Here is a 26,163-nt window from a genome sequence, read left to right on the forward strand (position 1 = left end):
TGTAAAATAATTCCTGTTAGAGGTGAAAACAAAGTCACCCGATGAGCTCAGCTGAAAGTCAGCGCAGTCCTTGGTCATCCCTGCTCCTGGCCAGCGCACTCTGTGCTGTGGGGTGGGGTCCACCAGCCTCCGCACCCGGGCCCTCGAACACAAGCACCTTTCAGCGCCTTATGTGCAGAGCGATACAGGCGCTGAAAGGCTCTCCAAAAAACAAGGCCAGTGAGCCTACGGGCAACTTCTGTGTGAGTTTAAAGTGATTTTCAAATACACAAGGTAAGCGACAAACAAAGCCAGGTGGGGGCTAAATAGATGAAACCCAGTAGGTGAATGCTGATAATTGTTGAAATTAGAGGATGGGTTCTTTGAGGTTCATTATATTATTCTTTTCAATATGTTAAAAATTTTCTCATTAAAAAGACCATTAAACTCATTACTCATAATAGCCCAAAGAAGAAACAACCCACATGTCCATCCCTTGGTGAGTGGACGAGTGGAATGTGGCCTCTCCAGCCCATGGGACACTACCTGGCAGTGAGCAGGAGTGAGCACTGAGCCGTGCCACGGCCTGGATGGACCCCAACGGCGTACGGCCCGTTAATGTGAAATGTCCAGGGTAGGCAAACCCACAGAGACACAAAGTCCGTTAGCGGCTGCCAGGTGCTTGGGGGAATGAAGGAATTGAGAGGCTCCAGTTAGGGGTATAGGGTTCTTTGGCGATAATTAAAATGTTCTATAATTTATTGTGATAATGGATGGGCAATTTTGTGAATATATTAAAGGCCATTGAGTTGTATGCTTTAAATGGTGAATTGTGTGCTGTGTGAATTATATTTCAAAAGCTATTTTGAAAAGTTTTTAAAAGAAGAAGAAGAAAAGAGCAGGAGGAGAAAAACCACCAGGAGAGGCTGTGGGCCCAGGGTCTTCACCCTTTCTCTGAAAAGTGGACTGGGCGTGGGTGTCAGCCAAGGGGATGAGAGGGACCAGCCCCAGCCCCTAACCAATGTCAGTCTCCCTCATCTGTGGCCCAGACAGAGGCCTTCATAGGAAACTAATCCAGCCCAAAGTCACTATAATGAAACTGTTCCTCTCTGCCCTGGAGAGGAACATGAGTAATCAGGTACAGAATTCTCATTAGTCCAGGTCTGTGGTGGGCACCTCACAGGCTTCCACCGCCTGGTCATGCACCCATGACATCGTAGTGTCCCAAAGGACGCTGGGTCTCATCCATGGCTGCACATGGAAACCCCCTGGGTGCCCAGGCCCTGCCCCCACACACCCGATTTCATTTGTTTTCAGAGAAGCCTGGGCAATGCGCGTTTTAAAGCTCCCTAGTGACTTGAATGTGCAACCAAGACTGAGGACCATTGATTTAATGAATTTTTTTAACAACTAGAACAGAACATCAAAATTATGGCCTAGAGTACAGTAAGTATCCTATTATGAAGCTTTTCACACCGACCCCTGACACCGGGGGGCCTGCACTGTCCCCCCCCACTCCCCCCCTGCCCCCGCAGGCACCACATTCTTGCCATTGGTCTGTGATTGTCCTCATGTCCTGTCCTCACTAGAAGCCTAGGCTCCGGCCCCACCTGTCCCTACCTGTCAAATGTCTACTCGCCTTTCAAGCACCGGCTCAAATGCCAATTCCATGAGGCCCTCCATGATTGCAGGCATTTGCTCCCTCCCTCTGCACACCAGTGCCTTTTAATTTGCTAACGTTCAGTCAGAGCTGTCTTGTGTTATGAGTACCTGACTGCTGGCTGCTGTCGAGTTTGAGCAGACTGACTGCCAGCTCCCTGAGAGCAAGGCCAGAGTTGCATTTTGTGTTATATCTCTGTGTCCTCCCCAGGGTCTACTATACGCTCTGCGAACACGTATGAAATGAATGATTGGCTTGCCATGCCGTTTTTACAGAGGGGAAGGTGCCAACTAGTAGCTTAAGTTGGGATAGGGATGTAAGTCCACCAAATCCCCATTTTTTATATGAGAAATTTTTATTTTTATTTTTCAGAATTGTGCAAGTTCCCATCCATCCCCACTTCTGACCAGAGTGGAATCCTGAATTCCCTGTAGGTTGTCATGGAGAGCATCTCCCCTTGGGTGAATGAATGAATGAACATTTACTGCATCTCTAATAAACGCAGACACTGTGGTGGGTGTTTTTACACACTTTTTCACACACTCCTGAATTGTTCCTGTCACAGCGTGAGGCACACGTCTCCAGATGAACCCACTGCCACCTCAGCCTTCATGGGAACAGAACAGTCTCAAGACAGGAAAGCCCAGCCCCAAGTAAGAGAGAAGCCCCGGGGCCCCCATGGTGAAGAATTTTGTTGAAAAGAGGTAAACCTCTAGTCATATGTGTGTAGTGTGATTGTTTACACACAAAATATCAGATAATCTGCCAACAAGCTTTTCGGACTGTTAAGAAGTTCAACAGGTTGCTCAAAAAAAAATTAATGTGCAGAAGAGTCAACATTCTTTATATTAGCAATAATCAATTAGATTAGAAAATGTCATAGAAGAAAGATCCCATTCTCCGTAGCAACAAAAACCAGCATATCTAATAAAAGACATACACGATCTTCATTAAAGGACAGGAAGGCCAGAATGAACAGGGAGACAGGCTATGTTTATGAACGGAAAAATGTCATTTCAATCAAAATCCCAACAGAGCTTCTCACACGGGGCGGAAAAGTGTCGAGGATAATAGAGGCAGTGTTTGAAGGAGGAATTGGGAGAGGAGGGGGAGGGGCTTCCTGTTACACTGTTCGCCCGCCCTCGTGACAAGGCTCTAGTGACAAAAGCAGTGTGACGTGGCGCAGAAGCAGAAGGACTGGCCAATGGGAGAGAAGACAGGCTCTTGAGAAGCCGGGAACTCGAGTGAGCCAGAGGCAGCGCCAGACAAGTGTGGGGAGGCCACCTCGATGCTGGGGGATAAATGGGCAGGTCAGCGCATGGGCAAATCAAGATTCTTGGACTTCTCCCTCAAAATAGCCATGAAATGAGTTCCAGCTGGATTAATCTAAATATGAAAGAACAAAACTTTAAAACTTTTGAAAGAAAATGAAGAAGACATCATGGTAACAAAGTAAAGATATTAAGAAACACAAATTGGCACCAAGATGGAGGCATAGGTGGAGACGCTGTGCCTTTTCTCACAACCAAGTTTAGAGATAACTAAATATTAGCAACAGAAAACAGAAAATTGAACTTTTTGGAAGTCCGATAACAACAAATTCTTCAGCCTGACCGGTAAGAGGGGCGAAACCAGCAGCTGTGGGAGTGGGGTTGCACAGAAAAACTCGGTCAGATGGACTCGGGCGCGCGGAATCCAGGCGCAGGGTTGGACCTAGTGAGCGACCCAGCGAGCGACCAAGCAAACGACCTTGGGGGAAACAGCGAGAGAGCAGGGCTACGGGTTGACTGTGGTCGCGCTTTCCTGCGCAGATAGACAAGCGAGGGAGTGGGTGGTGAGACTACGGGACTGAGCAGGCCCCACGGCGAGCAGCAGCACAGGGCCATTTCCCCGCTCTGACCCCACCTCCACATACAGCGTCATAACCCAGCGACTCTGAGTGGCCCAGCCCTGGTGAACCACCTAAGGCTCTGCTCCTCACCCAGCTGTGAGAAACACCAGAGGGGGCCGCCATTTCCCCGCTCTGACCCCGCCTCCACATACAGCATCACAACCCAGCGACCTGGGAGTCCAAGGCTCCGCTCCTCACACTTAAAGGGCACGAACAGAACAAAAATGGCTCAAGATCTCAAAGCCCCAAAGCCTATAAATCTAAGCGATGAAGAAATAGCAAAACTCTCACATGCACAGTTTAAAACACTGGTGATCAGGATCCTCACAGAACTGGTTGATTATAGCCACAAATTAGACAAACATATGAAGGCGAAACTAATTGAAATGAATGGAAATGCACAGGACACCAATAGCAATGAAAAGGAAACTGGGACTCAAATCAATGGAGTGGACCAGAAGAAAGCAAATAATGGCCAAACAGAAAAGAGTGAAGAAGCAAGAATTCAAAAAAATGAGGAGAGTCTTAGGAACCTCCAGGACATCTTTAAACGCTCCAACATCCGAATTATAGGGGTACCAGAAGGGGGAAAGGCACAGCCACCAGTGGAAAACTTATTTGAACAAATAATAAAGGAGAATTTCCCCAATCTGGCAAAGGAAATAGACTTCCAGGAAATCCAGGAAGCTCAGAGAGTACCAAAGAAGTTGGACCCAAGAAGGAACACACCAAGGCACATCATAATTACATTAGCCAAGATTAAAATGAAGGAGAGAATTCTAGAAGCAGCAAGAGCTAAGAGGACAGTCACCTACAAAGGAGTTCCCATCAGACTGTCAGCAGATTTCTCAAAAGAGACCTTCCAGGCAAGAAGGGGCTGGAAAGAGGTATTCCAAGTCATGAAATACCAAAGACCTACAACCAAGATTGCTCTACCCAGCAAAATTTTCATTTAGAATGGAAGGGCAGATAAAGTGCTTCTCAGATAAGATCAAATTCAAGGAGTTCATCATCACCAAGCCCTTATTATATGAAATGTTAAAGGGACTTATCTAAGAAAAAGAAGTTAAAGAAACACGAACAGTGAAAGGACAGCAAACTCACAGTTATTAACAACCACACCTAAAACGAAAGCAAACTAAAAGGACAGCTAGATCAGGAGCAGAAACATAGAAATGAAGATCTCAAGGAGGGTTAGCAACAGGGGAGTGGGAGGAGGAGAAGGGGGGAGAAGGTACAGAAAATAAGTAGCATAGACAGTAGATAGAAAATAGATGGGGGGGCAAGAATAGTATGGGAAATATAGAATCTAAAAGAACTTGAGACACATGGTCATAAACTAAAGGGGGGGTAATGGTGGGGATGGGGGTAGGGTGGAGGGGAATGAAGGGGGGAATAGAACAACTGTAATGGCATAATCAATAAAAAAATAAATTAAAACAAAAAAGAAACACAAATTGTAAGAGGAAAAGATTAACACATTTGACTCTAAGATGAAAATTTTTTGAAGGACAAGAGACATCATAAACAAAATAACAACAAGTCATGGATGGAATAAGAAGCTGGGTGTCTGTGACAAATGATGAGTGTACAGGCAATGGAGAGAACATCTGCGAATTAAAGAGAAAAGGCTAATTCCATAGAAAAAATAGTAAAAGGTCATGAGCAGGCAAGTTACAGAAGAGGAAACAGTGATAACATCTCTGGTAATCAGGAGATCAGATTAAATGAAGTGAGACATAATGTCACCTTCATTAAATTGAATTAAAACTTTGCTGTCTGACAGCACCGAGGGTCGATGACGTTGTGGGGCAGTCAGAGCTTGGATGGGTACAACCACTTTGGAGAGCCATCAAACCAAGTCTGGTGTCGTTAACAGGACGCGTACCCACGGGAAGCCTTCCTCGTGGGCTCGGCGGACGCAGACACAGATGCGCACTGCGGTGCTGCTTAGCGCAACAGACGCGGGCACGCCCGTCCACAGAACGGCTGAATGAAATGCAAACCGGGAGAGGCAAAGAGCCTCGAAGACAGGAGACCAAGTCCTGGCTCTTGTTGTGCTTCTAACAGATGACAGGCATGACACAAGTCACTTGTCCCTCTCAGTAGAGATTTTACCTGCCCAGGTCTGAGCGCAAGTTCCACCAGCTGGGAGAGATTTCCCTGTCCCCACTGTTTATACAACCAGCATCTACATCCCGACACCCCTTGATCAAGAGGCAGAGTGGTTTAAAGGGTGAGGGTGGAGACTCTGGCCAGACTGGGTTCAAATCCCAGCTTTACCAATTACGGTTTGTATGGCCGCGGGCAAGATGGTGAAGCTTTCTGTCACTCCGTTTCCTCTTCTGTAAAATGGAGATAATAACAGATTTCACCTCAGAGGTGGGTGTGCGGACCAAATGAGTTAATATCCCAAAGACCTGAAACTGCGTCGGATATAAAGGAAGCGCCGGTTAGTGGTAAATCTCGTGGCCGTCGAAACGAGCGCAGTTCGCTGGAGTGATGTGGGATCGTCCCGGAAACAGCACGTCCCGTCCCTGAACTTCCCTCCTGATCACGGGCAGCACACGGTCCAGTCCCCGGTCACACCTGCTGTCGGGTGTCCCTTCCTCTCCCCTGCTGTGCGGGCTCGGCGCAGCCTGACCACGTAGGTTTGGAGCAGTATTTACGGAACCGATAGAACTGCATTCGTTCCGAAAAGTCCTTGAATGGCAGAGAATGAGGACACCACCGAGTCTTTCAGATGGTGGTTTGAAGAAGTTGAAATAATGACACGAAGCGGGTGGGAGCCATGGAGCGAGTAAACGACACAGACGCCGGGAAAAGGAGGGAGTCTGGGGACAGACAGGACGCGTCCGACGGCGGGAACAGGGTGGGGGCGGGGGCCACGCGCCGCGGCCCGTCCGCAGGTCCCACCGACTCCACCTCCAAAGCACATCCTTGATCTCATCGCCTAAACGCGCCTCACCGCCCTCAACGCCCCGCCCCGTCTAGGGCTACGACAGCCTCCTTGTTTCTACCTCGGGAAGTAGGTCTGAGTAGAATCATCCATTCACAGGTGCAGAAACTGAGGCACGGAGGGTTCGCTAATTTGCCCCAGGGGCATATTGTGAAATATGGGATCCAACCCACGTGGCGCGTGTGCCCTTAGCTGCCCCCGCACTGCCGCACTCACAGCCTCTCTGTGCGCCTACCTCTCCCAGAGGAATCAGGGCCCGCCACTCTGGCTGCCTGGCCCACGGACCGGCCCTGCCGGCCTCGCCACCCCGGCCCCACCCCCTCCTCCTCCCCCACCTCTCCCCGCCCCGCCGGCTCCCTGGCTGCTACTTCACCTAGAATGTTCTTTCCTTCCTGACCTTCCAATGGCTTCTTCACTCACTTCACTCGAGTCTCTGCTTGAGCGTCACCTCCTCCAAGAGGCTTTCCCCGGCCACCCTTCCTAGAATAGTCCCTACTTCATTCTCTGACCTTTTCCTGTGGTAATTTTACTCATAGAAACTGCACTTCCTGACGTGACATCATAAGGTTACTTGTATGATTGTTTATTATGTATCTCCTCCTCCTAGAATTTCTGCTCCGTCAGGACAGGGACTCCGGCCCTTGTGCCTGGAACAGAGCTGGACACGAAACTGCAGCAGTAAATGAATAAATGCGCCCAAGGCGGCCCCTGTGGGCGGACATGGGGCCTCTACTGCCAGGTTTAGCTGCCGTCTGGGGCTGCTAGGAACCTGTCTCCCCCTGCATGGGGTGGCGCTCCTGCCCTCTGGGGCCACCGTCCTAGCAGGGCAGGAGGGGAAGCGTGAGCTTCCACATTCCCTCCTAGTTCCTTCCCATCCTGGCCCTGCCTCCACCCCCAGCCCCCAGTTTCATCTTTCCAGCCCCTGGAAGCAGGTCTGACAAACCCGTCCCCACCAAGGCGATCCAGACAGGGAGTGCAGCCCTCCCCCGATAGATGTGTTTTACATGAGGCCAGCGGGGGACACTTCACCCCCACGTCTGACTGTGCCATGGCATAATCTCCAAGACGGATGTTTGCGGGAGACCCTGCCTCAAACTGAGGGAGCCGGGGCATCCCAGGTAGGAGCATTGAGAGAGAGAGAGAAATGGGTCCGAGCTCAGCTGCTGGGTCAAGGACCGGCAGACCCCAGCCTTAAAACTCACAGCTGCCACCGTCCCACTCGACCCACTTCATCCTCTCCTGTCTCCCACGAGTCCTGGCTGTGCTCCCGAAAGCACCCCAGAGCACTCCTGAGGCTTCGCCGTGGGGGATGCCGCGGAGGCTCCCCAGGGAACCCAGGACAAAGGCCTTACTCATCTCAATCCCGCAGGTGACCAGGGCTGCAATCACGGCACCTGCTGATGTCCCAGCGAAGCGGTGGGTGGTTTCCAGCATCCTGGGGGCCAGGTCCCGCAGGGCGTCCACGGCCCCAGCCTGGTAGAAGGAGAGGAAGCCGCTTCCCGAGAAGGAGATGGAATGAGGGGTGTCCGGATCCCCCTTGAACACTTGTTCTTCCATCTCCTCAGACTGGGGCTTCCTGTAGTGAGAAGTCACCCCTCAGAGCCGGCCTGCCCGAGCTGGGGCCTCCCTCCTGTGGGAACTGGCTGCCAAGCTTCCCTGCCAGCCCGGAGCCTGGGATGTGGCCAGCTCTCCCCACTTGGCTGGGGCTCCCACGGGTGGCTCAGGCAGCGCACCCGGGCCTGTTGAGCTCTGCTAGGACAAGGTGAAGAAGCCCCCGGATGCGCGAGCAGCAGCTGGTTTTGAGGGGCCCCTGGCTTCATCGCATGTCTGGATTCATCTCTGGCAGAGTCCTTGGCCCTCTGCCCATGCTGGGCACACCTACGGCATTTGAGCTGCCACACGGGGCCAGGCCCAAGGAGGCGGGCACTGCTCAGCCCTCAGCCCAGAAGGATGCACACGTGTTGCGAAACTTCCACAGATGCTTATCAGAGGGTGCCTCTCTCCCTGAGGCACTGTGGCAGCACAGGAATTAAATGCTGGCCTCCCTCCAGGAGGACGGTGTCCCCTCCCCACCTCGGCAGGCCTGGCAGGGTGGCCCCGGTGTTTGACGGGGACATGGTCCCACCGCCCGTGCCCCCTACAGTGACACCCTCCCTGGGCTCCTTCTCCAGGCTCCAGGCGGGATGTTGCACAATTGTTTCTATTTGTCCATCTTACATAAGCTCCCCTTTGCTTAATCACTTTTTTGTTCACATGTTAGGACCGGCCACGGGCAAAACCGTACAGGAAGACAAGCGGGGCTTCCGGGGCCCCACCAAGCACTGACTCTCCATCCTCACTGTCTTCTTCTCTCTCCTGCCCTTCGCTGACCCACTGGCCCTTGGTCGGCTCCCTCTCACCAAACCCTGGACCTCATGCTGTCTCCTAATCGCCCAAGAACAAAATTAATCTGAACTCTAGATCATTGGAAGTGTGTGGGACTTCATATTACAATGTTCTTCTCCCGACGTTGGAATGAGAAGTTTGAGATGGGGCCATTTAATTCCAAGAAGGAACAGCTTGAGAACACAGATATGGGAGCCTGGGGATCAGAGCAGAGATGTTCTGAAACCCAGAGGGCGGGGAGGTGGTGCCTGGGGGCCGGCACAGCACCAGGGGCCCCGTTCACGCCCCCTCTGGGGCGGTGGAGCACGGTCTGGAGAGGGGATTCTTTCTCACGGCAAACGCTCCCCCCTCGGCCCCAGTCCATCCAGAGGCAGGACCAGAATCAGAACTGAGACACTAAGCACCCTACCCAGTGGCCAGCGCAGCTCCATACCCTGTTGGGATGTGATAGCAAAGCTTCACCTTTCCCTGGGAGCTCCGCCAACTCTGCGGCCCCGCTGGTCCACGCTGGATTTCCAGTGAGGGCCACGCTCAGTGTTCAGGCAGGAGGTCGCTCTGTCCCTTGGGTAGGTAGTTCCAGGTATCCAATTGCGTCCCTCTGGAAAGAGGCCTTTTGATTGAATGTGCGTGTACCAAAAGAGAAAGTGTGTGTGTGTCTGCAGAGTTTTGAGGCTTACCGCTGGGGTGGAGGTGGGGTGTGCCAGGGTGCAGCCCATCCAGCGACTGGAGTGTCATGACCCTGGGAAACAGGTCCGCTCCACTGAGTATTTGCACCCCCATCTCTGCGCTGGGCTCTTGGGGACAGGAATGAGTGTAAGCCCCGTCCCTGAACTCAGGCATTTCTCAGCTTCCTGGGAACAAGACAAGCAAACGTGAAGTCACCAGACAGGCAGTTTATAATTAAGTACTGAATTGTACAGACTGGGATTCCTGCCAGAAAAATTGAGAGATGGGGTGAGCAGTGTGGGCTGGAACCACCAGGGAAGCTGCATGGCAGAGCCGTGGGTTGTGAGATTTAAAGGGGCTGTGGGGGGAGGCGTGGCATCGTGACAGGGAGCAGCACAAGCTCCGTGGAGAGAAAGGCAGGGTGGGACGGTGGGCAGGCACACGGGATGAAGGTCTTCAGATCAGACAGACATGCGTTGAATCCCAGCTCTGCTGTTTACGGGCAGCCTGACCTGTGTAACCTCTCCAGGCCTCAGTTTTCCTCATCTGTAAAAGGGACAATAACACCTATGTTACACAGTAGTTTAAAGGTTAAAGATACAGCTGTAAAATGTCTGGCATGTGCTGTGTCTATTATTATCAAGGGTAGAAGGGCCAAGGCTCCCAGACAGGTGGGCCGGGGAGGTGAGGTCGAACAAAGGGTGCCATTGCTGACGTTGGGAGGAGCTGGGAGGGCTCTCAGGTGAGAAGCCTGCAAGGGCAATGAGACCAGGGCGGGAGGGAGAGGGAAGAGGAAGGTGCTGCATCCTCCTAGGGATGCGGGTGGCAGGGCCTGGGGGCAGGGCTGAAGGGAGGGTGACAAGTTAATGAAACCATCGCTGCAGAGACTTGCAGGACGAGGGGACTGGCTGGCTGGACAGGATGCATCAAGGCCCTCACCTTAGGGGCTGGGAGGAGTGGGTTGCCTTTTACTGACTTGGGAAAACTGGGTGAAGGATGAGTTATCTTTAAGATGAGTCTGAGATGACAGCAAGACACAGGAGCTGGGAGGTGGAGAGGTGACTTCAGAGAGGGGGACAGAGTCCCCTGCCAATGGGGCTGCAGAGAAGGGTAGGCAGCTGGAGGTGGCACAAGGTCATGGTGAAGAAAGACAACCTGGAATAAGCATCCCCCTTCCACGTCATCTTGAAATGCCCAGTGAAACAGGAAGCGGGCCCACCTTGCTCTCCCTGGGCTACGGGGACTCCAGAAGCCTGGGGGCCCCCACGCTTTCAAGGACAGTGCTTTGTCCTAACACGGTTGCTGGCCTTCCCACTCTTCAGGCCTGGCTGTCAGAGTAAGCCCCAGTTTTCACTGAGAAAACATGGTCTTCAGTTCCATGGAGATGGGGACAGTGGAAACCACAGCAAGTGCAAACCACCAAACTAGAAATTCACCATGTCGCATGAGAAGGTCCTGGCCACAGGCTGCAGGGCTTGCTCGTCCTGTGCCTCAGTTAAATGACTGAGAAGGTGTGTCTTATTCTCCTTGTTCCTGACGCTGTCCCTGAAGCCCTACAAACTTCAAGCGGATGACATCATAAAAGGGCCACAATCCAACATTTCTGCATTTAATTTTTAAAGGCAATACATAACCTCTCAGGTATTTTAAATCACACTGAGTGTATGACTCAGCAGCTCACGAGGAGTTAAAAGTAAGTAACTAAGACTGCTTATCTCACATGATTCCCACAGCACAACCAAAAATAAATTTATAGACAAACACAGAGTTTCTATAACTACAAGTGAAGCCGCTCAGGTCACGGCTCCTCTGGATTCCAGGTTAGCCTTTCGTTAAAGGTGCACCACCCTCTTCTTAAATCTTGTAAAATGTTTGTGTACCAAAGATCCTGGTTGCTTCTTGGTGTGACAGTATGAAGGTCACAGCATCACCTGTGAGTAATCTTACCAATAACCTTTAACCTGAATCTAATTGAGGCCAACTTCCAGTCTACAGTGAATGCGGTATGAAGTCACCATTAAAATGATCCCGGGTGAAAACAACCAGACGCACTGAAATTGCAGGAAGGGCTGGTAGACACTGTTGTTGTGAGAGAGCAGCCATTCCCAGCCTGTATGTTTTGTGCCCACTTCCCCACAAAAACCTAAAAGGCCCAAATGTTTTTTCCCAATTCCTGTTTACATCTAATGTTATTCTGTATTAATTTCAGGTGGTTAGATAATCATATACTTTACAAAGTGTCCCCCCTCAGTGTTTCCAGTACCCACCTGGCACCACACAATGTTATCCCAATATTATTGATTTCCCAGCCTCCCTTGCAGCTAGAGGCTACCAAAGACACAGTTCCGGCCAATGAGAAGTAAGAGGATATCTGCTGAGTGGCTTCTAAGAAAGATTTTCCTCCTTGATAAAAGGAGAAAGGAACATAAAATGAGCCCTTTTAGCCCCATCACCTTTTCTTCCTGCCTGAGATGCTGCCCTGTGAGAACACGGTATGGGAGCTGGGGCAGTCACCGTCAGGGGAACAGGGCAGACACTGAGTGTATTAGTTCTCTATTGCTGTGCCACAAATTACCTAAAAACTAATGCCTTCAAAGAACAAAAATTTATTATATCACACAATTATGGTGGATTAGGAACCCAGAAATGGCTTAGCTGGGCAGTAGTGGCTCAGGGGCTCTCGGTAGCCAAACTGCTAGCAAGGGTTGTAATCATCTCAAGGGTCACTGGGTTGGAAGAACCCACTTCCAAACACACCACCATGCTTGTTGGTAGGCATGGGTTCTTCGCTGGCTGTTGACGTTCAGCTTCAGTGCCTTGCCAGGTGGGGCTCTCCATGGGGCTGGTTACAACATGACAGCTTGCTTTTCCCAGAGTAAGAGGCAGAGAGAGAGAGAGAGAGAGAGAGAGAGAGAGAGAGGACAAGAGACAGTGCGAATCTGAGATGGAAGCTGTAGTCTTTTTATATAACTTAATCTCATAGGTGAGGACGCCTCTTCTGCCATATTTGCACCCTTCCCACATTTTACCAGGGCTAAGGCCACACAGACCAGCCCAGGTAAGCAGTGGGGGAGGGGTGTGAATACCAGAAGGTGGAGATCATTAGGGGCTGCTTTGGACGACTTGGATGACAGCTGCTACAAACTTCTGAGGGTAGCAGAAGACAAAGATCCTGGGTCCTCGAGGAGGTTGTTAGTGACTACGCCGGGCCCCACACCACTTGTCTCCTCCCTGTTAAGTCAGTTAGTTGAACATCTTTGTTGTTTCAGCCACTGTTCATTAAATATTCGCTGCCAAAAACCTCATGACTAATGCAAGGACTATTAAATATTTCTACCAAAATGTGTAAATGTTCTCTTGAGAAAAACAAACAAAACATGCCCTTTGCTTTTAGAAAAAACAGAAGAAATACTTTGAGGTATAGATAGTTTGTTATTATAGGTGAAATAATTTTGATTCATAAAGATTCTGAAAAATGTAGTCAGAAAATTTTTATTATACCTTATAGAAATTGTTTAACAACTATTACTTTTGTTAGAAGAAAAAGAATATCTTTCTCCTTCTTGTTTTTCCTGAAAAATAAAGTAGGTTTCTGTTAATGAATTGAACTTGTTTTTTGAGGTGTGATGTCATTTTTGAACTCTTGACCAACATACAGGTATATCCTTTGTGGGGTGCAAGTGCTGTCACTTTTCTAAAAAGTCAGAAATTTGAAAAAAATAAAACTTAAGGAGAGAGGAGAAACGGTGACACAGTTGACATTGGACATCCTTTCATGGTGTTTGTTATGTGACCTTGAGCTTATCATGCAGCCTAAATCATGTCTTCTTCTCATGAAATAGCTCAGACATACAGTAAAGTGTCAAAAATAGAACAGCAAATATCCATGCACTTTCCAGGCAGATTGAACAAATCTTAACATTTCACCACACCTCAGAAAAATATTTGTTTGGTTTTAAAGAAATAAAACATCACAGTAGAGGCAAAAAGGAAATGAAACACCACAGATGCAGGTGAAACCTCCTTTGCATCCCGATCGCCTGGTGTCCCTCCCGGGGGAGGCCGCCTCCCAGGTGGGGAGAATCTTTCCCTTCCGTGTTTTCAGATTTTAATTACATGGAAATTTATAAAGAATGCATATTATTGTTTTACAAATATTTTTGAGTTTCACATAAGCAAACACATTTAATCTGTAATTTGCCACATTCATTAAGCATTATGATACATGGCTCTAGTCTTTTCCACTCTACTGCTTTTGGTAACCTACCATGAGACTGTGGGACAATGTATTCACCACTCTCTTCAGACATTTGAGTGTTTTCCATCATATAGGAATTTCTCAGGCAACAATGTGGGTGTATCTATTGTACCCATGGAACTTTAATTTATGGAGGTGACTGAGTGACGACATGGAGAGGCTAATGCCCTTAAAAGGTTTTTATTACTTTCACTTCTGGAGACAAGGGGGCAGGCTGTGCCGCACGGGGAAGCCACGGGTCTGGGCAGGAGGCAGGAGGGATGTGCGGAAAGCAGGGCCCAGAGCCTTTATTTTGTTCTGTGAGAAAGGCAGGCAGAGCAGAGGAAACAGCGTAGGACTGGCTGGTTTGGTGATGTCTGCTGGCTGTCTAGGTGCCTGGTACCCGGCCCCAGGTGAGCAGGGCGGGGGAACGTTGCTGCCTGCAGCCCCACAGCAGAGAGAGGCTCGGCATCGGCATCGGGTCGTGTGGGCAGGGAGAGGGGCTCAGGAATTGGCTAGCCCTGGGAGGGTCAGTCTCTTTCCACTCAGGGAGGCCACAAATGCCACAGCATCAAGAATATACAAAATAAGGAAATCTAGTTACTCCAGTGGGCACTTCAATTTGACTAGGTGCTGGCAATTTACTCTCCAGAGTAGTTGTGTCAATTTACACCCCCACTGAGAGTTTATAAGAAATCTGATTGCTTTGCTTCTGTTGGTAATGCCAGAATAAAAAAAGTTTTGCCAGTCTGAGGGATGCGAAAGGCTATCCAATTGTTATCCTCATTATTTGTGAGGATGGGCAAACTAAAATGGAATTCATCCATTCCTCATTCCAGTTTCCTCTTCTCTGAATTACTTTTCAGAAAAAAAATTCTTAGCTTTTTCCCACTGGGGTGGAGCCAGTGTTTGTCTTGTTAATAGTGTGTAGATGTTGGGGGGCCCTGGCCAGGGAGCTCAGCTGGTCAGAGCGTTGCCCTGATACACCAAGGCTGTGGGTTCCATCTCTCGCTGGAGCACAGACAAAAGTACCAACCAATGATTGCGTAAGTAAGTGGAACAACAAATCGATATTTCTCTCTCTCTGTAAAATCAATAAATACAAATTAAAAAAAATAATGTGTAAATGTTGGTACTAATACTAGCTAATAATGATGTGAATAATAGCAGTTGAATTCATTGCAAATATCCTCTCCTAGTTTGTCACTTTTAACCTTTTTATATTGTCTCTACAGTACAGAGGTTTAAATTGTATCACTTTCTTCCTTTATGGTTTATGTTTTTTTTCTGTCTGAAAGACAGAAAATTTTCCCACAGAAAATAGAGTCTTGGTTATTTTAAATGATTTAACCATTAAGCCTAAGCTATTTGTTCAGTCTCCACGGAAAAACTGCAGTCTGGTGGGCAATTTTGGCACCGCCTATTTTTAAATAAATACTTAGAAATTTATATTGCACAAATACTCACGGGAGTCCCCAAAAGTCTACGCACAGGGTTGTTAAGTATGGCGCCAACTGTAATAGCATGAATCTAGAGGTAACCTAAGTATCAGCGGAAAGCTAGTTAAATGAATTACGGTGTAGCAATGTGATGTAATTCTCCATAGTCATAGAAAAGAATAAGGGAGACCTGGAAGCGGTCATGTGGAAGGTTCTCCAAGATATATCTGTAAGCATGAAAAATAAAATTAAAAAGAAGGATGCAAACAGTATGTATGCTGTCATTTATGTCAAAAAGGAAAAAAACTATTCACTACGTATATCCATGGACATTTCAGAAATAAAACCACGGAGGAAGATTACTTGGGGGAGGGCGACTGGGGCTTGAGGGTGGGAGGAAAACCCACTTTTCACTGTCAGTGATTTGCGCTGTTGTCACCGTTACTTCCGTCACAGCAAACAAAGCAGAGTTGCTGTGGATGGGCCCATGTGCTGTAAGTTGCTATTTGTTTTGGCATTTGAAACGTTTTGAGGTGAAGAGGGCCCTTCGTTCCAGTAGCTGGGAAGGAATCGAATTACCAGGAGACTGGGCCTCATCAGACAGGCTCAGACGGAGCTCTGCGGCTGGTCTGAAGGCGGGAAGTGCAGGGCTCACAGCTGCGTGGGGGTTGATGAGATTCAGACTTGCTTTTGTCTGGGGGCAGGCGGGGGTGGGGGGTGTCTGTGAGCCAGGGGGAGGGGCTGGGAGAAATGGGGCGTGGGGGTGTCTCTGGGATGGGAGTGGGGGTGACAGAAGAAAGAGGACAGGAGGTTGGGGCAGGTGTGAATCAAGGGGATCCCCCCCCAGGTCCTTGCAGGCCCAAGACTGGCCATCTGAGCCCCTTGGTCTGGACCACTCTAGGCACAGTGGCAGCAGGGCAGGAAGCCTGGCACCCCCTCCCCCAGTGGAGGAGGGAAGCCCCCACCTCAAAGCTTCTGGCAGGCAATTCTCTGGAGAGGAAGGAAGAACAAAGTCAGGCTCAGCCTAGGAAAAATGATCATCCAGGAAATGAGAATTGAAGGTTCCCGATTTTACTACCCTTGCTGAGAAAAAAAAAGGGGTGGACATCCACAGAACAGAGACAAATGTGCTCAGGATTAAGTCCCACCCCCTTCCTTGGGGCGGTGCTGAGTAGCTGGTCTGGGGACTGGGCTCTCTGGGTTCAAATCAAGGCTGGGACGACCTCAGGCAAGTTACTTAACACTCTGTGCCTTGGTTTTCTTACCTGTAAATGGAGAAATGATCATACTTAACCCATAGCGGGTTGTGCTGGCACATGGTAGGAGCTTACAAGGTGCTAACCATTGTAATTCTTTCTTTATTTACTGCCTTTGTAAATTCACCACAGTTGGGGCTCTGGGCAGTGGCGGTGGCAGTAGCTGACGCATGGAGACTGGATCTGTGCATGAGGGGACGTGCAGTAACCAAGCTCACAGGCCTGACGGTCAGCCCAGCTTGTTCATTTACACCGGCCAGTGTGTGTAGGTGGATCCATCAACACATTTTCTCCTCTCTCCTTCCAGGTGGGAGCCCACCCTGCATCCCAGGCTCCCCAGGGGAAGAGCCCACTTCTGTGCTTTTATTTCCACGCTGCTCGCCGCTCCCCAGGCTTGCCTGTCAGCCCCTTGGGGGAAGACACTTCTGGTAGTAGGAGGATCGCAATGCATGGTGTCAAATAAATACTTGTTGAATGAGCAAAGGTCATCACATGTTCCCTGTCATAGCAACACTGAGAATGACCTAAACACTCAGCGAGAGGGGGCTGTTATTAAGTTATGGCCCTGCCGACCCACAAAGCTGAAGACTCATTGGAGGGGGTAATTATGATTACATAGGAAGATAAAGAAATGCTTGTGCTGCTACCTTAGAAATCAAAAGAAATCAAATCAAAATATTCTAGACGTGACTGAAGTCCATCCTGATATTTAAGTGCAAACGTGAAGTTCAGAAAAGGGAGTATAAAATACCATCATTTATGTAAAAAAAGGGGCCAAAGAATACGAGCTCCGATGCAGAGGTGGAGAACTCAGGGGAGGGGGCTGAGGGGTGGACAGTCAGGACAAGTCACTGACGACCCTTTTGTCCCCTCTGGGTGTTGAAATGTGAGCCTGTTTCTGACTCAAAATCAAATAATTTAAAAACACTTCCTGGTGCATAGCAAACTAAACTAGACCAGTACGTTTTCCTGCTCTATCCCTCAATTCCAAGGCACTTGTTCCCACTGCTCCCACCTCACATACACATTTTAGTTTCTGATATTGGATATACCTCACAATCAATGGGCATTCTTACTAATCTCTTGTGGGTTTTTTCCCCTAAAAAGTATTTACTAAATCGATGCTGAGTCTTAAATCAATGGAATTTCAGAGCCAAGAAAACGCAGCTGCTATAAACCCAGCCTGTGAACGGGGCTGTGGCGGTGAGAACCACCATCGGCGGGACAACTGCAGGGACCTTCCGTTTTCAAAGTGGTCCTGACCAGTGGGTCGCGTCAACTTCTCCGTGGTTTTTTAAAAACATACTTTTAGCTATTTAGGAGCCAATCAACGGTTTTAGAGAAAGGCAGACCCAGCATCAGGGCCTAAGTAAGCGGCTAGGTGCAAACCCATGCAAATAACCAGCCGAGCTCAGCTTCAGGAGTCACCAAGCCCAAGCCCCCGCCCGCAGTGTAACCGGGGCAACATGGATGGACTCGTCTCGCGTGGGTTTTCCTGAGGCCCTCACCTTCCAGGGACAGTTTGTCAAAACTGAGACAACACTGCTTGGCCAGCACAGGTCTATCCCAGCAATGGGCCCAGAAACCCTGATCTAGGTTGGAACCATTGCCGTGGGCCACGGAACGGCCGTGGACTTGGAAGCGCGGCCGAAGCCTGGTGCTGTGGCTCAGGCCACCTGAGCGCTGAAGCCCTGACGAGCTGGCCTCCGTTCGGACCAGGGTTCCAAGTGTGTCCTGCAGGACCCACTGTGACTCGGGTGCTGTGGGTAAAGGGTTTCTTATTCAAATGAATACATTTAAGAAATACGGGGTAAGACTGGGATAGACTGGAGAGCCACAGCGTAAACCGCACGTTAAAGACACTGATAAACCTTGTGTGGTAAGTTCCCTTGGGTTCTCACTTCACAGTCTTCTCTACCTTTCCCTGGGCTCAATTTCTCTTTGCTTTCCTCAGGGCAAAAGCAAATCCCAGAACAAAAAGGATTAATAAAGAGCAAATAAACACAATTCTGACCAACCTCCCCACGCCCCCCCCCAAAAAAACAAACCCCACCAGAGTAATTCAGGGGAGAATTCCAAGAAAGTCATCATCGTTGTTCTTAAAAAAGAGACTAGCATGCCCTGGCCGGTGTGGCTCAGTTGGTTGGGACTTGTTAGGACACGTGCCGGGGCTGTGGGTTCAGTCCCCGGGTGTGGTGGGCGTGTATGAGGGGCAACTGATAGACGCTCCTCTCTCACATCGATGTTTCTCTCCCTGTCTTTGTCCCTCCGATCTCCTCTCTCTACAGACAAACAAACAAAAGTTTTGAAGAGAGACTAATGAGAATTCTGCGTTCATAATGGCTAGCATCTCTCGTTAGAGCACAGCCCCCCACCCGACAGAACACTGGAAAGCAGCTGGGCAGACTCTGGAGAGCGATCCAGGCCCGGACGGCAGAGAGGAGTCAGCACTTGGGAGGAGGAAATCGCCCGGAATAAGTTTGTTATCTTTTGTAGTTTTTTTGGCTGAGGGAAGGCCCTAGTTCCAGCTGTGGGGTGGGTGGAAGCCCCTGGTAATGGTGTGAAAAGCCACAGGTCAGAGTTCTAGTGACCACACAGCTGGAGAGTGGGAAGAAACCCGGGAAAGGGTGAGGACCCACAAAGGCAGAGCCCCACCTGTGCAGGGCAGACTCAGAGATCTCAACTCCCATCTACCAGAGAGGGGACGGTACCTGCAGTTGGACAGTTCAGCCAAGTGAGCTGACTGCTAAAAAAAACAAACAAAAAATAAATTTAAAAAGCAACACTCTTCAGAAGAACAAAAGGAATCCAGACTCTTTACAATGTATCATTTGCAATGTTCAGAACACAACCCAAAGGTCCTTGATATTAGATTCAGAACAGAAAAGTATATTGCCTTTTGCTAGCCCAATAGCCAGGGAAAGTTTGCCAATTCATTGTCCAACTTGTTCGACCCTTGCATGCATGGGCTGCCTTGTACAGTTGGTATTTTCATTATGTGTCTCACAATGGGATCCTTGACATTATGTCTGAGGCTTTAGACCTCTTTTCCTCAGCACAGCACATAGCTCAACCCCTGCACACACTCAACCACCAAGTCCTAATAGTTTTACTTTCTAGTTTTTCTTAGCTTCCTCCCTTCTCTATCCTTTCTAGGAAAAGCTGTGCTCATCTCTCAGGAGGATTCCTGCAACATTGTAGCTAGCAACACTGTATCAGTTAGGGGACTTTCCCAAGCAAGTAACAGAAAACTCACTGCAGAGTAGCCTAAATAATGAGGAAAAAAAACCCTCTTCCCAGAAAGCTCTCCAAGAGACTTTTCCTCAGGGTCCACTGGCCAGCACTGGGTCACACATCCATGCCTTAGCTGCAAGGGAGGCTGGGAAAACCACCAGTGGGCATTTGCTTTCTCTGCAGTGGGATGCAGGCTTGCCAGCAGGAAGGAGGGTGAAGGAGCAGTCTACATAGGGGAGGGGACACAGGGTGTCTGTCTTAGACTCCCTGCTAGGGTATCCTCATCCCTTCAATCCATTCCCAGCACCACCATTATCTAGTTATAAATTAATTTAATTAATGATTCATCCATTGTGTTAGTCCATCAGGTTCGGCTAGCTTATGTTCCAGTAACAATATTCAACTACCAGTAGCTAGGAACATCAGGGTTGATTTTCACTGGCAATGGCAGCAGAGAGAAAGACAGCATAGAGATCTGTACCAGCTCTTATCTGCTTCCACCTGAAATTAACATGTATCAGTTCTCCTCACATTTCATTGGCTAAAGCAAGTCGCATAGCCACACCTAACTTCACAAGGGCACAAGAGTGAGATGATCCTTTGTGCAGGGTGAGCAGCACTAACAGTTGCCACATTGAACAAACTGAGCTTCGACTATATGCCAGGTGAGGGGCTGGAGATGGATTGGTAAGAACAAAGCATCTGTTCTAAAAGCATTTACAGTCTAAAAAAAATATTCTCCTTCCTTTATGCCTTCATGCTACCACATAAATACTTCAATTGTACCACCTGTTACACGTTTTATTGCATTTTTTTTAAAGGGCTTGGCTGTCTGCCTGAATAGGCTGTAAAGCCTAATACCTGGAATGGTGCCTACTATGAGTAGAAACTTAATAAACGTTTCCTGAATGAGGTATGAGAGAAGATGGACTCAGCTATGAGGAACAGGAAGCCTAGCTGACAGTGGCTTCATAAACCGTATGTATTTTCACATGGGGAGAAGTCTAACAGCCAGCAGCTGCTGTGGTTGGTGTCTCTGTTCTGTTCACCCAGGGCCCAGCTCTTTCTAGCCTTACATGCGGACATGCCTAGCTCATTGACTTTTCCTCCGTGTGACTGTGCCTCATAGTCACAAGATGGCTGCCACTGCTCCACATATAACATTTATATTTAAGGTGGGAAGAAACAGAAGGGACAATGGCAAGGGGCTCTCCTCTGGTGATGGTTCCTAGAAGCCACCAGTAGCCTATGTCTCAAGGCCAAAACACGGATCACATGGCCATCCCAAGCTTCGAGCAAGGCTGGGCTCTGGATTTCCAGGCTTTGTGGTTGGAGATGTCAACGAAGGGCCTGGAATGGTTTGCATGGCCAACCAAAAGTGTTCACTGAAATGGAGAGTATGTGCTCAATAAATATTTACTGGGAGAAGTTCATATTTTTATGACATGGTTCTTTACTGATTTAAAAATGTTTTTTCATTTATAGTTTATATTCAATATTATTTTATATTAGTTTCAGGTATATGGCATAGCGGTTTTATGGATTTTTAAATAACATACAAAGAACCCTCAGCACTGTTGTGACTGCTCAATACTGAGTACATCTTCTGTTTGTGCCAGGCACTATGCGAAGCATGGTACATGAATTTGCTCATTTACTCTTCGCAATACCTATGACACAGGTACTATCCATCTCTGTTTTACATATGAAGAAATTAAACTGCAGAGTAGTTGAGCAACTTGTCCAACTGGTTCACTTACCAGCTAGTAAGTGATGAAACAGGGGTTCGAACTCCAGTGTCTGACCCCAGAGCCCATGTTCCTGTCCTAGAACTTCAGGTCCAGAGGGGAACAGAGGGCTTCTCAGAGCCAAGCCCTGTAATTTCATGGAGCTCAGGCCCAGAGGTGGGAGCTGACCAGCTCAAGGCCACACGGCAAGTGCACATCAGAGCCAGGCCCAGGACCCAGGGCTCCCAGGCCATGGTTCTATCACCCTGGGTTGCCTTTGTTTAGAAACCTCACATTAGTTCACTAATCTGTCAAAAGAAAAATGGCCAAACTTGGAGTTCCGTGGACAATTCAGTTTAAAAGCATGTAAATACTTTTAGTTACTACACAAGCCTTGGCAAATTAAGACAAGTTGTTTCCATCTTTGGAATCAAAAGTTGATGATTAGATACTCCAAAATCTTTTACCTCTCTCGGTGCAAACTCCAGTCTGCACAATATTTTCAAGCTCTTCAGCGACAGGAGGAAAGAAAGCGATGGTCAGCGAGCCTCCCCCGGACTCACCGGGGTTGCTTCCGACTCCGAGCTTCTGACCCGGAAGTGCCTCACGGGGGGGGGCGGAGCCTGACCTCGTCCGTCCAGTGTCGTGTGGCCCGCGGAAGCCTGTCCTCAGGGGGATCCCGCTGCCCTGCGTGACTCGCCCGTGGGGCCCGGCCCACGTGAGAGTGAGGTGCCGCTGACCTGGCGCGAACCGGGCTCGGCCCGCGTCAGCTCCCTTTCTCGGTTCCTGCTGCTAAGCCGTCAGACTTGGGCCTGAAATGCTGGTTGAACACGCGTCCTATTTCACAAGCCTTGACGTGTTTTGTCAACAGAACTCAAATCTCTTCAGGAAAAAGTTTGCTTACAGTGGAAAGTCACTTTGGTGGGGCATTTAAGCCCAGGGGAGTAAAGGTTTTAAGCCCAGGCTCTTGAAACACATGGGGGTTTGAATCTAGACTCTGCCACTTCCTCACTTTGTGTGTGGCTGTGCGCCCTCCTCGTGCCTCAGTTTCCCTGGCAACACAATGGGGTCGAAAGGAGTAGCCGCCTCGGGGTGGCTGTGGAGACTCGGTGTGGAGTGTGAGCGCAGGCCTGAGATCCGTGTGTCCCGGGTCAGCACATCATACATGTGCTGGAGCCTTGCCAGGTCCTGGAAGGCCTTCCACAGCATGTTTCATCCAACCTTCAGTGTGGCTTACACAACACATTTTCTTTGATTCTTTTAACATTGGGACAATTGGGCAAGTGACTGCCTGTGACAGCAGAGTGAGGTGGCAGAGTGAGGCAGCAGCAGAGGACCCAGGGCTGCGGGGCAGGAGACTGGGCTCCAGTCCCGGCTCTGCCATCAGTGCTTATGCATCCTTCTGTCGCAGCTTCAGTTCCCTGTTTGTAAAGTCTGGGGGTAGAAGGGGTGACGGGTCAGGTCACTCCTGGCCTTAGATGTTCTCACCGATCACAGCGACCCAAACATCATCTCAGAAGCTTAAGTCACTAAGACCACCAAGTTCAGCAAAAGTTCAGAATCCTGGAATTTGGATTCCAGAATGAAGAACTCTTTCAAGTCCCCCCACCCCAGACCAAGGAGAGCCAGTTAGGAGGGAATAGCAGCCTCTCCTGGGGCAGACTTGAGGAGTCCCCAGGCCTGTGCTCCTTGTTCCGCCCTGCGACCCTCCTCTGCCACCACTCCAACAAAATGTGACTTCCATCTTCCACTTTTCCCCCACAGATAGTACGGTAAACTTGCTCTCGGACCTTTTCCCACACTCTGAAATTCATTCAACAAACATGCACATTCACCAAATATGCACCCACTGTGTACCAGGCACTCCTCTGGGGGGGGGGACCGAAGACTCAGACCCTGCCTCATGGGGCTGACCTCATATCGGGGGCAGGGGCAGAATGAAGCAGAATAAACATGGACATACAGCAGAGCAGGCGGAGTAGTGGAGAGATGAAGTTAACTGGTTGGGGTTTTGTGCAGTGAATATGGTCTAGCAAGCTCAAGGTGTGAGGGGGGAGGGTGCAGACAGGAAAGGAGTCGCAATAACTGACCATGGAATTGAGACTGGGCTAGGAGGGGAGGAGGGATTTGAAGAGGACAGTGAGGTCTGCAGACTGGGGGGCCCATGGGGGTGTAGGCTTGAAGGAACAAGCTACAAAGAAGTTTGAACTTGGTATCTTTGGAGGGCCTAGAGCTTGACCGTGGAGCGGAGCAGCTGATCCAGGGGAGATGAGATCATGGCCAGAGAGGAGGACTAGGAACCGGAAGGCCAGGGCATGGTGGGCTGGGCAAGCACCCAGCATGGTGGCAGGATGAGCTCAGGAGGGCAGAGAGGCGGGATCAGAGGCCCTCTGGGAGTCTGTAAAGCAGGGGCAGCAGTGAGTGTGAGGTTTGTGAAGACATATTTAATAGTGCAATGTAATGATGCATTTGGGGAAAACTTGTTTTTGTAAGAACTACAGAAAGAGAGGGAGCTGCTTATGTCAGGTAAAGCAGGCCTGAGCATTTGGGTTACGAAATACCTGGGAGTATGTTGTTTCATCAAGATCAAGGCTGCCAGCCAAGGGCATGTAGCACTTCTTGTGCAATCACATGGCCATAAGCTTTGTAAGGGTGAAGGAACTTCCTGTCATCCCTGAAATACCAAGGAGATAGCCACTATTTCAGGAGGCTTGAAATAATCTCGTAATGATAATTTATTAGTATCATGTATCAAAAGCAATGTGTAGAGGTGTTGAGGACTGGGTTTAAATCCCAGCCCTGATATTTATTAGTAATTTACCCTGATCTGCACCATGGGCATAGGAACAGCACCTATCCCTCCTGTTTCTGAGAAGCAAATGAGCTAATATATGTAGAGACTAGACTGTGTAAGGACTCAAAAAATGTTGGCCAGATAGTCGAAGAATCTTTGTTGGCAAAAACAGGCTTTGAAGGCCATGTGCCATTAGTATTTCTGTGTTTGAAAAACCAACCAGAAAGTAAATTGCATTTCTGTTTATTGCATTTCAACAGCCACTGGGAGGCAGTGTGGCCCAGGGGGAGCGGGTCTGTGCTCACAGGAGCCTTGGGTTTCCCCTCTTCCTCAGCCTTCAAGGACACGACCAACTATGGCTGAAGGCAAGGCAGGGTGTCTCTGAGCCTCAGTTTGCCCATTTGTAAAGTGGGGACGATTCTGCCAGGCCCACACAAGATGGTTTTGAGCACCAAATGAGGAACCGTCCCATGAAGGAAAATGGCAGATCATGGGAAGGGTGTATGCGACTCACTGGTTTGGGTGTCCGCCTGCTGTGGTTTGAAATTCAGCCTGCGCCCTCCCAGAGCAGCACCCAGAAGACAGGACATTTACCAGGTAACCGGAGTCTATGGGAGAAGGTGCTGGGGGGCCCAGGTTGGACTATGGGAGGTATAAGTATTTCTACAGTTAAGTTTATGAACAGATTTGGGGAAGATATAATGAATAGTGCGGAGTGTGGCCCACAGTTTTCCAACAGATGTTTCTGCTCATGCAACGTGACATGGGGCCACGGCTGCTCGGAATGGTTTATAGCTGCATAGGTTCAGAAGCTCCGACTCACCCACCAAAGAGAGATGGGCCAGAAAGGAGAAAAAGAGAAAGCCCTTTGTGAACTGACAGGGGAAACACGGGAAACACTGAATGAAGAAAGAAAAAAATGGGGCACAAAACAGAACTATAGGATGCTACCATACGTTGTCCAAAAGAGCAGGGGAGAATATCTGTAGAGTTTATGTGTCTGTATATGCACAGAATAGTCTAGCATTAGTTATAAGGAACTAGTCTTATTAGTTTCCCCTCTAGGAAGGGAAACTGGGACACAGGGGTAGGAAGAGGAATATCACCGCGTATCTGTTTGCACCTTCTGGTCTGAGACAAGAAAATGCAATAGCTGTGGGGTGGGGAGTGTGGGAGAGGGAGAGAGGAACGCTGTGTGTGCGCTCCAGAATCGGATGGCTGGGCATGACTCCCAGATCCACCACTTCCCAGCTATGTGACCTTGCACAAGTTACTCAGCCTGAGGCTCAGTTTCTGGGCGAAAGGGTCATGATAAATGTGATGATGCCTCCAACCCTCCTGGCCTGCGGGAAGATTGAGTCCAGTGAGTCTAACGCACTGGATGGAAAGTGGTTGCTAGAGCTGCTTAACCACCCAGGGCTTCCTATGCTCCAGATCAACTTCCAAACTTCCCAGAGGACTTGTGCAGTTCGACTTTCCCTTTCACATGCATTGCCCCAGGCATCCAGCCTTGAGAGTCCCTGCACCTTCAATACCAGGTCCAAAGAAGAGTGGGAGTTGGGGGGTGTCCCGTGTCAAATGCAATAAAATGCTCCTCGCAGACTGGCAGCTGGGGCACAGAGGGCTCACAGCAAGGTGGACTGGGTGAGGCAGGGGCTGGTGGACTGGGCGGTCCCACATTCACATGCAGATAAACTGGGAGGAACAACTGGGAGCAAGACAGACCGTACAACCCAGGGTCCCAGCCCAGGGACATAAAGCCTCAAAGCCTCTGACTGAGAACACCTGTGGGGATTGAGGCAGCAGTGGGAGAAACTCCCAGCCTCACAAGAGAGTTCATTGGAGAGGCCCACAGGGTCCTAGAACATACACAAACCCACCCACATGGAAATCAACACCAGAAGAGCCCAATTTGATTGTGGGTAATGGGGGAAGT

The 26,163-nt window shown here is 49.3% G+C and overlaps 1 protein-coding gene and 1 long non-coding RNA gene across 2 annotated transcripts in view; both read right to left on the minus strand.

Annotated features, from left to right (window-relative positions):
• Window positions 1–8,046, minus strand: part of PNPLA1 (patatin like phospholipase domain containing 1) — a 40,912-nt gene extending 32,866 nt beyond the window's left edge. Inside the window, 1 exon segment of the mRNA XM_037146247.2 lies at window positions 7,842–8,046. Within this exon segment, the coding sequence (XP_037002142.2) occupies window positions 7,842–8,046 (205 nt within the window).
• A 1,701-nt stretch (window positions 8,047–9,747) lies between these two features.
• LOC119050014 (uncharacterized) lies at window positions 9,748–21,948 on the minus strand. Its single transcript, XR_005082661.2, has 2 exons — window positions 21,901–21,948; window positions 9,748–10,086 (listed from the first exon to the last, which is right to left on the minus strand). It is a non-coding gene; the product is annotated as an uncharacterized LOC119050014 (long non-coding RNA).
• Window positions 21,949–26,163: the final 4,215 nt, after the last annotated feature.

The sequence above is a fragment of the Artibeus jamaicensis genome, unplaced genomic scaffold (assembly GCF_021234435.1).
Source record: "Artibeus jamaicensis isolate MK-2021 breed Jamaican fruit bat unplaced genomic scaffold, CSHL_Jam_final contig_1803, whole genome shotgun sequence".
Classification (NCBI taxonomy): domain Eukaryota; kingdom Metazoa; phylum Chordata; class Mammalia; order Chiroptera; family Phyllostomidae; genus Artibeus; species Artibeus jamaicensis.